Below are 13740 nucleotides of genomic sequence, written 5' to 3'. Positions count from 1 at the left end.
TGATGTTTAATTGTTTATGAGCATTAGAAACCAGGAGATAGCACTCACAACAACGGCTAATGCAATCCAAACCTAGAAAAAGGAAAAGCACACGCAACCAAGAATACAAAGATAGAATCAACGGCAACAACAACAATAAGAAGTCAACGTCTAATAAGTCTAATAGAATCCTTCTAACAGGGCAACAGATGCTATACCACACCTTGAAAGAAAAGCCAGAGAGGAGATGATTATTACACCAATCAAATCCTAATACGAATTGAAATAGAGAGTAAGCAAACTTCCCTGAAAAAAGCATAGCGCAGAACGGCAGAAGAAGAAAGATTCTTATGGACAACTGTCGAACACGTAGCGTGCAGAAGCTTTCGAATCACGCAAGGTTTGTTTAGTCTGTCTTTTTCTTTCTTTGCAAACTCAATGGCAGAGGCCTTTGTTCAAGTATCTAATTGTTTAATATATTTGATGAGTGTGATTTGACCCTACCCCTTGAGACGATGATATGTGGACATGAGTCAGCACCACAGCCTCATCGCGGCTAAATAACAAGTCCACAGGATAGCTCGCTATAGGGGGAGCTTGCTACAACGCGAGCTTGAGGACCTCTGATCTACTGAAAGGGAATACTCCAAGTCTATCCCAGCTCGCGAGCTAGGGTAATCAGCTCGCTCAAACACTCAGGCAGAAAAACTGCCCCAAAGGCAACCTTGAGAGGGGTCACCTCGAATCACCCCTAGGAGCTCGCTATGCAACAGGATAGCTCGCTACAAGGTAGCTCGTGACTAAGCGACGTGATGCTTTCAGGAAGTTTCTATCTAACAAGATCATACCCATCAGACTGCGCCACGTCTCCTGACTGACGGCGTAGTCTCTACCAATTCAACAGACTGCACCCACGTCTCTCGACAGATGGTGGCGTGCCTGTCTTCTCGGGACGTGTCACTCACCCGATTGGGTAGTACCCTACAACGGTTACCTGTGCAGCCCTGACAGATAACGGCTGCGACAGAAGCCCAATGGCAGTTACACCAGATTTGACAAGAACGCCTGTATAAGAGACCCTTAGTCGAAGGGGAGGGGATCTGATTTTGGATCTTGAATCATCTTACCTTACTCAAGCTTGCTCTCGAGCTGATCTGGAGCACTTAGTGATCTAGCACGACCTACACTCTTAGCCTCTTTACACTCTTTACTATTTTCCCCAGCTTTCTAACTTAAGCATCGGAGTATTCCCATCGGGCAAGTCCCCCGAGAATTCTTCACCGTCTTCTTCTCAGGTGTTGTCTATTGCCAGCTAAGAGCCAGCCAGCAGCCAGCTAGGACTGACCGGATTGCGTAGCATCATTTGGTGTCGTCTGTGGGAAACGCTTCAAAAAGCCTTCCTCTAAGCTTCTACAGTTTCCTTTCGAAAACTCAGCATTCAGTTTCCTTTCGAAAGCTTCCTCTCCAGAACGCTTCTGGGGAGCAACCCCAACTTCCCACTGTTTGTATCGGGCAGTTAACCGTCCCCCTCTCCGTGGACGGGATTCCTAGTCTGAATGTGCCTCTCACAATGGCACCAGTGGTCGCTCCACTCCCTTCCACGGTGGGAGCAACCTTTGTTGAACCTTCGGTTGTGCCCCCAGTGGCCAACCCAAACTAGTTGGAAGACTTAATGCAATGCATGCGAGCCATGCAAGCTCAAATGCAACAGTTCCAGCAGTTCCAATTTTACCAACAACAAGTGTTGCATCAGGTCTCCCAGTACCAGTACCAATAGCAGACCAAGCCCTCCCGTTGGAGGAAACGACCTCGCCGGGGAGAGGCCTCTTAGGCCCAGGATCCCACCGAGAGCCAAGCCTCTTCCCATTGTAGGAAGGAGAGGCCAGCCACCCCCACCTCGCAGCCTATGGGCAGGTCGGTGGCCTCCCAGCCAATCAAGCCCATCTCGCCCCAGCGTTCGCAGTTCGAGCTCCCTCTCGTAGAGAACCTATTTGAGGTCTTAGCCACAGACTACAGGCAGGGCCCTTCAGTTCAGAGCCACCACCAGCAGTCCAAGCCCATCGAGCTCGGCGACACTAAAGCATCGAGCACCAACGCCGAGCCAACAAAGCAACAGCGAAGACGCTGACAAGCTCGACGGATTACTACCCGGGTCTCTCTCAAGCTCAGAGGAAAAGAGGAGTTAAGCTCAGGTGAAGTGAAAGCTACCCCTCTCCTCTTAGTTTCTTCCCCACTGTCTCTAGAACTCCTTGTTGTCCCCATGCCAAGGGACTTCAAACTCCCTCCACTGGACAAGTATGATGGATCCTTGGATCCGAATGATCATGTGGACGCCTTTCAGTCCCAGATGCACCTGGCAAGAGCCAGTGAGTCCTACATGTGCGTGGACTTTTCCACCACCTTCAAAGGGGTAGCCCGCACCTGGTACCAAAACCTCATGTCCGGTTCGATAAGAAGTTGAGCGTAGTTCGTGCAAGTTTTCACCTCCCACTTCATCACCAGCAAAAGATGCCCGAGAACTCAGGAAAGCCTCCTCGGCATACTTCAAAAGGAAGGGGAGTCCATTCGGAGTTACATCAAGTGGTTCAATGATGCTTGTTTGCAGATACCCAACCTGGATCCCGTAGTTCGCCTCATCGCAGCCAAATGAGGTATCACCCACAAAGAGTTCAAGTGGCACATAGTTGTCAATAAGCCCAAAACCGTGACCGAGTTCCTCAAGCTCGCCGATCGGTTCATACGGACGAAGGAAGAGATCCACCAGAAGGGCGAGCAAGCCCTTGAGAAAAGAAAGAGGGAACCAAAGCCCCTAGCTCAAGCCGACAACAAGAAGAAGGACCAAGCTCGAGGGGCAAAGCCAAATCAGCCTTTTCGAGCTCCAGTAGCGGAAAGGGACTACACACCCCTCAACACAAAGTGGGCCGAGATCCTCATGGTGATCAAGGACGCTCCGTATGTGAAGTGGCCACCTCGACTGAAGGCTGATCCCAATGCTAGAAATAAAAATTTGTATTGTAGTTTTCATAAAGATCACGGTCATAGTACCGAGAACTGTAAAAACCTCCGTGACGAGATAGAGGAACTCATCCATCACGGATATATGAGAAATTTTGTATAAAATAACAGTAATAATAATAAAGCAGGTCGGCAAGGGGAGCAGAGTAGAAACGCTCCCGAGTCTAGCAGGCAAGCGGAACAGCCGCAAAAGCAGCCCCCTGAAGAGAGACCAGTTCGGGGGACCATCCACGTCATAATTGGAGATTCGATTGTGGTGGATTGCACCTCAGCTGCAGCTCGCGCATCAGCTCGCGAGGCCACCAAGGAAGAGCATAAGCCCCCAAAGCAGCCAAGGATGGAAGACCCCATCTTCTTCACAGAAGATGACGCACACAGGGTCCACTACCCCCATGATGACACGCTCGTCATAAAGGTGAAGATCAGCGACTTCGAAGTCAAGCTAATCCTCATCGACTCAGGCAGCTCAGCGGGCATCCTCTTCAAAGCAGCATTTGACCAACTTCAGCTCCAAGAGAGCAACTTGAAGCCCGCGAACACTCCCCTAGTAAGCTTCAGCGGAGAGGAAGTCAGGCCCCTGGGAAGGATTACAGTACTCATGGAGGTTGGCACTTGGCTTAGCATAGTGAGGCTCAACCATGATTTCTTAGTGGTCACAACCCCCTCCCTGTATAACGCCATAGTAGGTCGGCCGATTACCCATGCCTTACGAGCTGTGGTGTCCACTTACTACTGGCCATGAAGTTCCCCACAGACTTCAAAATTGGGATAGCGTGAGGTGACCAGCTGGAGTCTCGCAAGTGCTGCGTCGCCGCCCTCAAAGGGAAACCCAAGGTGGCCGATGACCTCGAGTTGGAGCGACCTACGGAGCAGAGCCTCCCCATTGAAATTTACCCTTTTTCAAGCATTCAGTAATGGGAGCCATGATACTACTAAAATTCTTAATAAAGCGCCTATAGAAGGTTGCCAACCCATGAAATCGCCTGACATCTATGACAGTGAATGGGGTCGGCTACTCCCTAATGGCTTTCACTTTTTCCTCATCTACTTTCACTCCATCCTTGCTTATAATAAATCGTAGGAATAATAAATTATCATTCATGAAGATGCATTTTTCTTCAAATTAGCATATAATTTATTTTCTCTCAATGTTTGCAGGACCTCCGTAATATGTCCCACATGCTCAGTGATAGATTTGCTATATGCAGTGCCCACAGAGGAGGCCTCAATCCCAGCCTTGATGGAGGACCCAGCCCGAATGCTTCAGATCGGTGCTTCCCTTGAGGAGCCTCTGCGATCTAAACTGGTACGCTTTTTACTTGAAAATTTAGATGTTTTTACATGGTCAGCGGCAGAAACGCCCAGCATAGACCCTAGCATTATAACTCATAAGCTTAATAATGATCCTGTAGTTAGGCCCGTTAGACAGAAGAAACACAAACTAGCCCCAGAGCAATGGAGGGCAGTCGACAAGGAGGTCAGGAAGCTCCTTCTAGCCGATTTTATCAGGGAAGTCCATTACCCGAGTTGGGTGGCCAACCCCGTTCTGGTGAAAAAGGCAAACGGTAAATGGCGCATGTGCGTTGACTACACCGACCTGAACCGAGCTTGCCCAAAGGACTGCTTCCCACTTCCCAAGATCAACTGTCTGGTGGACGTGACCTCGACGCACGAGTTGCTGAGCTTTCTGGACGCCTACTTGGGCTACAACCAGATCAAGATGGACCCGGCAGATGAAGAAAAGACTGCCTTCATAACCGAGCTTGGCCTGTACTGCTACAACACCATGCCCTTTGGGCTAAAAAGTTTCGGGGCAACCTTTCAAAGACTTGTAAATAAACTGTTTGAGCCATTGATTAGCCAAAAAGTAGAATGTTATATAGACGACATGGTCATCAAAACCCAGTTTTCATGCGACTTAGTACAAGATTTATATTTAGTCTTTGAAGTTCTGCGTAGATTTAATATGAAGTTGAACCCGAATAAGTGTGTCTTTCGCGTCACCTCGGGTAAATTCCTGGGATACATTGTAAACCGGCACGGCATTGAGGCCAACCCGGACAAAATAAAGGCCATCCTAGACATGAGACCACCCCGGAAAATGAAGGAGGTTCAGAGGTTGAATGGTAGAATAGTCGCTCTGAGCCGCTTCATGTCCAAGTCGGTAGACCATTGCCTACCTTTCTTCAAGGCAATTAAAAGCAAATGGTTTGAATGGACCCAAGATTGTCAGCTCGTGTTTGACGAGCTCAAAAATTACTAGCATGCCGGTCTTAACCCGGCCTGAAAAGGGCGATGTTTTAGAGTTGTACCTCTTGGCAAGTGACAAAGTGTTCAACTCAGTACTAATAAAAGAAGTAGATCGGGTCCAACGATCTATCTACTATGTTAGTAAAGTGTTGCAGGGAGCAGAGACAAGATATCCAGAGATAGAAAAACTAGCCTATGCACTGGTTATTGCAGCCCGAAAGCTCCATCCGTACTTTCAACTCACCAACAAACCTCTGAGGCAAGTCCTACTCAAGCCCGAGGTCTCTGGTTGACTGACGAAGTGGGCCGTTGAGATCAGCAAGTACGACCTCCAGTACAAACCGCGAACTACTATCAAGGCCCAAGCCTTAGCAGACTTCGTCATGGAATGCACTTTCAGCTCCAAAGTCCCCAAGTCGGTTGAGCACGAGGCCCCCAGTTTGGGCGAGCTCGGAGCTCCCAGGCCGGTTGAGTCTGAGCACCGTGAGGTAGTAACCAGTGTGGCATCTCTCCTAGTTAGGCCAAGCACGAACTGGGATGAGGAGCCTTGGATCCTTCACGTAGATGGCTCCTCAAACCAACAAGGCAGCGGAGCCGGAATAGTTCTGCACGGCCCAAGTGGCACAAAACTAGAGTACGCACTATGCTTCGAGTTCGCGGCATCTAACAATGAAGCGGAGTACGAAGCGTTGATAGTCGGGCTAGCTCTAGCCAAATAAGTGAAAGCCAAGCATATAATCATCTGCAACGATTCCCAGCTCGTGGTCAATCCAATCATAGGCGAATACGAAACTCATGAACCGACTATGATAGCTTACTTAGCCAAAGTAAGAGAGGCTCTGCTCAACTTCCAGTCACACTTCATCAGACAAGTCCCGAGGTCGGAGAACGCTGAGACCGACGCCCTGTCCCGGTTAGCCAGCACCAGTGATAACACCATGAGAACCATGTACATAGAGAACCTACCTCGGCCTAGCATTCTCGGGGGGCAGGGGGCAGAGGAGGTCATAACTATCAGTCAAGCAAAGCCGAGTTGGATTGACCTACTCGCGAGCTTCCTGCTAAACGTGACCCTCCCTTCAAATCGCAATGCTGCCAAAAGGGTAGAGCATCAGGTGGCCAAATACGTCATGATAGACGAACGGCTATACCGAACATCCCACACACTCCCCTACCTGAGCTGCTTGCGACCTTTCGAATCCGAGCTCGTACTCCGCGACACTCATGAAGGACTGTGCGGTGGACACTTGGAGGGTAGGGCCCTCACCGAAAAAGCGCTACGACAGAGGTACTATTGGCCAACAATGAAAGCAGATGCTATTGAGTTCATTAGAAAGTGTGACAAGTGCCAAAAGCACGCCAATATCCACCATCAGCCCACTGCTGACCTCAAGTATCTCACCAACCCGTGGCCTTTCGCACAATGGGGCATCAATATATTCAAACCGTTTTCACCAGCGTCAGGCCAGAGGAAGTTCCTAGTGGTGGCAGTGGATTATTTCACCAAGTGGGTAGAAATTGAACCTCTCATAACGATCATAACTCGAAACGTCCAGAACTTCTTTTGGAAGAACATAGTGTGCCGCTTCGGGTTACCTCAGGTACTGATTTCTGATAACGGTAAGCAGTTCGAGGACATTAAATTCCAGAATTGGTGCCAAGACATGGGGATCCGGCAAAACTTCACTTCAGTCGTACACCCTTAAGCAAACAGTCAAGCAGAGGTCACGAACAGAGTTATCCTTCGCGAACTAAAGGCCCGGTTAGACCGAGCTAAAGGACTATGGGCAGACGAGCTACCCAATGTACTATGGACTTACTGAACCACAGAGAAGACCACCACAAGAGAGACCCCCTTCAACCTCACCTACGGCACCAAAGCAGTCATCCCAACTGAGATCGAGGTTCACTCGCTACGATTGGAAGCATATAATGACAAGGCAAATGAAGACGAGCTACGTACCAACCCTGACCTACTCGACGAAGTAAGGGACCTCGCATATACCAGGACCACAACCTATCAACAAAGAGTAGCTCGGTACTATAACGCTAGGGTCAAGAAATAGAATCTCTGCATCAGTGACCTAGTTCTTCATAAAGTTATGATACTTGAGCCCGGCGTTGGCAAGCTTGGACCGAATTGGGAAGGACCCTACCGAGTGAAACGAGTGCTCGGGGAAAGAACATACGAGCTCGAAACCCTTGAAGGGAAACAAGTACCTCGGGCATGGAATATTGTCAACTTAACGCAGTACTATCTGTAACTACTGAGTAGACCATGAGTCACTCTCAGAGCCTAAGGGCCAAAATGGCAAGCTAACAAAAACCTCGGCGCGATGAGACCCAGTCGCCTCTATGGCATGGGCGAACTACTGAGTAGACCACGAGTCACTCTCAAAGCCTAAGGGCCAAAATACCGACCTAACACAACCTCGGCGCAATGAGACCCAGTCGCCTCCATGGCATGGGTGAACTCCAAGAGTGGACTATAAGTCACTCCCTCAACCTAAGGGCTAAAACACCGAGCTAACTAAGACCTTGGCATGATGGAAGACTTAGCTGCTTCACCGAAGTATTAAGTATCAGAGGCGTAGGCAGCTCGTCTCAATATATTGGTTGAACCTGACAAGGAACAACCTACAAACATACAGTTCGGGCATACATGGTAACCACTTTGGGGTATACTAAAAAAATACCTCAAACACAGAGGGATAGCTCGGGGTAACAATTACCGAAAAATCATACATCGGGTATGTAGCTCTAACAGCTCGAGTGACGAGATCGCTTTGGCAAAAAATAAAGGAGCACACCATACTTAGCAGAAAAAGAAAAAGAATTCATTACTATTTCATAAAAAAAAAAAGAGCTAAACAGCTCGGGAAGAGTTCAACAGGAAGTAAAGAATGACACTTACCACCATGCAGTGGGCGGAGGCAAACCTAGCGAGCTCCTTGGGGTCCATCTCTCCCTAGCTAGCGACCTCCTCGTGGCAGATTGCCCTTCGACTCTTTCATGCAGCCATGATGTAGTCATTAACACCCTCCTAGCTCCCAGTAGGGAACTGCGGGAAGGGGAAGGGGCAGGATGGCCCAAATGAAAGAAACTGCCCTTGCACCGGGAGCTTGGGCCCTTCTACGCTACCTTCCATGGCGACTCCCTTGAATGGGACAGGTGGAACCTCAGGTGGTGGAGAAGTGAAGGCCGGGTCAGCAGATTCAAACTCAACTCCCCTAGAAGTGGAGGCCTGGTCAGGACGTGACCTCTTGGCCTTGTGATTCTAGCTGCTGGACAGAAGGCGATGTGCGTCAACACCAAATATGATGGCTGCCAAAAAACCGCAAGCAGTCAATCAAGTTTGAACTTCGGTTAAATCCACCCATCACACTTCATGAACTCCTTATGCTAAGGTAGCACTCTTAGCCCGAGGAGTGGGGGGCAATTGATGGAGGGTGATTTGACCCGACCCCTTGAGACGATGACACGTGGACATGACTCAGCACTAACAACAGCTCAACACCACATCCTGATTGCGGCTAAATAACGAGCCCACAGGATAGCTCGCCACGTCATAGCTCACTATAGGGGGAGCTCGCTACAATGCGAGCTCGAGGACCTCTGATCTACTGAAATGGAATACTCCAAGTCTATCCCAGCTCGTAAGCTAGGGTAATCAGCTCGCTCCAACACTTAGGCAGAAAAGCTGCCCCAAAGGCAACCTTGAGAGGGTCCCCTCGAAGCACCCCTAGGAGCTCGCTACGTGACAAGATAGCTCGCTACAAGGTAGCTCGCGACTAAGCAACGCGATGCTTTCAGGAAGCTTCTATCTGATAAGACCGTACCCGTCAGACTGCGTCATGTCTCCTGGCTGATGGCACAGTCCCTACCAATTCAACAGACTACACCCACATCTCTCGACAGATGGTGGCGTGCCTATCTTCCCGGGACGTGTCACTCACCCGATTGGGTAGTACCCTGCAACGATTACCTACGCAACCCTGATCGATAATGACTGCGCAACCCTGATAGATAACGACTGTGACAAAAGCCCAGTGGCGGTTTCACCCGATTGGATCTTGAATCATCTTGCCTTACTCAAGCTTGCTCTCGAGCTGATCTGGAGAACTTAGTGATCTAGCGTAACCTACACCCTTAGCCTCTTTACACTCTTTACTATTTTTCTCAGCGTTCTAACTTAAGCATCGGAATATTCCCATCGGGCAAATCCCCCGAGAATTCTTCACCATCTTCTTCTCGGGTGTTGTTCGTTGCCAGATAGGAGCCAGTCAGCAGCTAGCTAGGAATGCCTGGATTGCACAGCATCAATATTGATTGGTTGATTGTTTTGGTTTTGTTATGCGTACCGTTGCAGCTGTTGTAGGATCGGAAGCTGGGAAACTGGTCGAGAAATGGAGGTTGCACCTCCACACTTCCACCGCATGCACTTTGTAGACTGAGATTGTGATGCATACAGTCTATTAATTAGAGAGAGAGAGAAAAAAAAACTTGTAACCAATGAAGCACTCCTTTACATAGATGCAATCGTCTATTGACATGACAGCATGCCAGACATTACAAGATAAATATGATGATTAAGAATACAGTGTCGAATTGCATTAAGCCTAAAATTCTGGGCTAAACATAGCCATGGATAACTACTTCCCTCGTTGGGAAGGACAAACAGGCACATTCACCAAATCTGGAAGCTTTCTTGTTGAAGGAAATGGTTAGACCAACTTGGCTAAGCTTGTTCACAGAGAGCATTCATCAACATCAACCAGATATCAAAGAATGATTTTGACTTTAGGTGGCTGCATGAAATAAAGCTTATCCCATTTGGAATTTGTTGTTCCCAAGTTCTAAATTCTGTTATTTTTGGTTCCCTTGTATCTGATTCCTCCTTGGTTTTGAGTCTCGGTTTCTATTTGTTGTAAATTCTCCTCACAATACGAATTGCTTGGTTCAATTGTCTTCCCTTCAATGACAGTGTTCTGCTTGCTTTCCCTCAGCTTCCCAACCTTGCAAATTGCAAGAATCAGCTCAAGCTGCTTTTGTTGTTGTTCCTATAAAAGAAACAATATGAAGAAACAAAGTCAAGAACTTTAAGCTGGAAATCCGAACGTAGGAGTAACAAATTCTAGTTAAACACATTAAGAAGAAATTAGACACAAACATACCAGGATGCATATTGGAGCTATAGGCCATTGATACTATATATCAAACTGCAGATGATAGTTTAACATCTTTTTATTCACTGAACAATTCCCTCTACATGGTGGTATACTTTAAAATTTGTACAGAAAGATTCAAGTCATATCACAATCACATCTTTCATCATCTCATGAACAGTTAAAATTGGAACAAAGATTTCAAAAACCCTTCCCAGTAAAAGGCAGCAGAAATGGAAAATACCTTGCAGACCTTAACAAGTCTAATTTCATGGTTCTAAACTCAAATATTACAAAATGAATCTGAAAAACATTTTGTTTCCATTTTCCAACTACTAAAGTTCTTGATTGATACAATACAAAATGGAATAAGGTCAATAAGCTGCATTAAGAGTCAGGTCTGCAGGTTTGTACCTCCAAAACAAGAAGGCATCCATATCTAACAGCATGGCTATTCTTTACCTTGGAGCTCTTGGTATTTGGAAGGTGAGCAGGGAGAGTTTCTTGATTCAAAATTGAGCTTTACCTACCTAGGTAGTGAAAGGGAGAAAAAAAGAGGGGGGCTTGGCTTAAAAACAAAGAAAAAAGTAAATAAACAAAGCAGCAGCAAAACTGTCCTGAATTAAATCTACACTGGTTGAAGCAAACCAGTGTTCCTAACCAACTCAGGTTGGGTAAGTTCAACAGGAGAAGAGTCATGACTCAGAGATAGATAAGCTAAAGCTATAGCAAGAGAACATAAGAGTAGAAATTACATATAAGGGTCTTTTCCAGTAGGAAAGGGAATAAGGTCAAAACTAGATGTACTCCAAACATGGAAAGGTTGCATAATTTTAAAAAGCAAAACGGACCAAATAAAGGAAAAATGAGTTGGGGAGAACAAGGAAACAGAACCAAAACCATGTTGATACTACTAAAATAAACCCTTAGGAGTAAGAATGCAGCGAGCCAATAAAAGAAATGCATGAAGGGTAGCATCTTGGATTTTGGAGCACAAGACCCATAAACCACCTATGAATGCATTCAAACTAAAACACTGGCTGTGCTAGAAATCAGATGATTCTGATTTTATGTATCAAAAACCAAATTGGAAATTGGAATAATATTCTGTGTGACTAATTACTCCAGCCAGTGGACCAAACAGGTATGATCCATCCAATTGTCTGTCCCAAATCCTCAAAACATGGGACAGGTGGCAAGTTATAGGGTCCCAATCCCACAGATAAATCCCGTATCTCTACACCCCAACTTCAGCATGCATGGATAACCCTACCATTTTTTTTTTATTGATAACATGGATAACTGTTTTGGAATGGTAGAATACTGATATGTTTCATTCTATTGCCAATGGGCATATTTATACAGTAAGCTGCTGCAATAAATAGAAAGAAAGAAAAATAGAAAGAAGAAAAAATAGAAAGAAGAGAAAATAGAAAGTACAAAAGTAGAAAGAAAGAAATAGAAAGAAAAAACTTTCTAAATCAGTCCTTCCACAATCCTAGGAATATATACAATTCTATTTTCAGATATGAACCAGTAACCCCATGTTTTCCAACACTCCCCCTCAAGCTAGTGAATAGAGATCCTCCATTCCCAGCTTGGCTATAATTCTCTGAAAGTCTATACTATTGAGCCCTTTAGTAAGTACATCGGCCAGTTGTCCTTTTGTAGACACATAGGGAGTGCAAATCAACTTGCTATCCAATTTCTCTTTTATAAGGTGTCGGTCAATTTTGATGTGCTTCGTCCTATCATGTTGAACAGGATTGTGAGCAATATTGATGGCTGACTTGTTGTTACAATATAGTTTCATAGGCTCTTCTCGTGGAACCTTCAGGTCTTCTAAAATTATCTTCAACCAGAGTAATTCACACACTCCTTGTGCCATAGCCCTGAATTCTACCTCTGCACTTGACCGAGCCACTACATTTTGCTTCTTACTCCTCCAAGTGACTAAGTTTCCTCCTAAGAAGGTACAGTAACCAGAAGTGGACCGTCTATCTACTGGAGATCCTGCATAATCGGCATCTGTATATGCTTCAAGAGTCAGCCCTCCATTTCTTCTGAATAAAATTCCTTTTCCTGGAATGGCTTTCAAATAGTGCAGAATTCGATGAGCAGCCTGCAGATGAACTTCTTTACGATTATGCATAAACTGGCTTATTACACTTATAGCATATGCAATATCCGATCGTGTATGTGCAAGATAAATGAGTTTTCCAACTAGTATTTGGAACTTCTCCTTGTCTACACTTGCATTATCGTTGGCTTCTCCAAGTTTATGATTGGGATCTATAGGCGTGGAAGCTGGTTTACATGCCATATTTCCTGTTTCTCTCAAAAGATCAACAGCATATTTTTGTTGAGAGATAAAGATGCCTTGTTTAGAATGTGCAACTTCAATTCCGAGAAAATACTTTAGTCTCCCCATGTCTTTTTTCTCAAATTCTCTGGCAAGGCAGTCTTTCAATGCTTCCTTCTCCTTTTTATCATTCCCAGTAACGATTATATCATCCACATAGACTAATAGTGCAGTAACTCCCCCTGAGGCTGTGTGTTTGATAAACAATGTGTGGTCACCTTGACTTTGCTTGTAACTTGTACTCAGCATTACCTTCGTAAACCTTCCAAACCATGCTCTCGGAGATTGTTTGAGACCGTATAGTGCTTTCTTCAACCGACAAACGTTGTTCCCTTTAATGCCTTCTCTAAAACCCAGTGGAATGTCCATGTATATCTCCTCTTCTAGATCACCATGGAGAAACGCATTTTTTACATCAAACTATTGCAAATCCCAATTATAGTTAGCAGCCAACAACAGTAACACTCTTACTGTATTCATTTTAGCTACTGGGGCAAAAGTCTCCTGATAATCTACACCATAAGTCTGTGTATATCCCTTGGCTACCAGGCGTGCTTTGTACCTTTCTAATGACCCATCAGATTTGTACTTAATTGTGAACACCCATTCACAACCTACCGTCTTCTTGTTTCTTGGTAGATCCACAACTTCCCATGTGTTGTTTTTTTCTAATGCCTCCATTTCCACTCTCATGGCTTTTCTCCACTCCTTATTAGAAAGTGCCTCGGCTAGAGTATTAGGAATTGGAATGGTGTTAAGGCTGGCTAGAAAACTTTTATGGGATTTAGAGAATCTTTGGAATGATACATATTTAGCTAAAGGGTACAATGGGCGTTTGGTACATTCTCTGGTTCCTTTTCTCAGTGCAATAGGTAGGTCATACTCATACTTAGACTATGAAGGTGTAGGTTCAGGATCTAAGCATCCCTCAGTTCTAGGATTAGGAGTTGAATCTTGGACTTGCACAGG

At 45.9% G+C, this 13740-nt stretch overlaps 1 protein-coding gene across 4 annotated transcripts in view; it reads right to left on the bottom strand.

Annotated features, from left to right (window-relative positions):
• Nucleotides 1-9747: 9747 nt before the first annotated feature.
• The window catches only part of LOC148876140 (uncharacterized), a 38645-nt gene continuing 34652 nt past the window's right edge, over nucleotides 9748-13740 (bottom strand). For all 4 annotated transcript variants that reach the window (XM_088966217.1, XM_088966218.1, XM_088966219.1 and 1 more), the window contains one exon: nucleotides 9748-10304. In XM_088966217.1, the coding sequence (XP_088822343.1) occupies nucleotides 10101-10304 (204 nt within the window). In that variant the 3' untranslated portion in view covers nucleotides 9748-10100. The remainder of the gene's footprint in view (nucleotides 10305-13740) is intronic.

This window comes from Nelumbo lutea, chromosome 1 (genome assembly GCF_056320005.1).
Source record: "Nelumbo lutea isolate HS-2025 chromosome 1, American lotus-T2T, whole genome shotgun sequence".
NCBI lineage: Eukaryota > Viridiplantae > Streptophyta > Magnoliopsida > Proteales > Nelumbonaceae > Nelumbo > Nelumbo lutea.
Note: the sequence above shows the minus strand (reverse complement) of the source record. Positions and strands in the feature narration are given on the sequence as shown.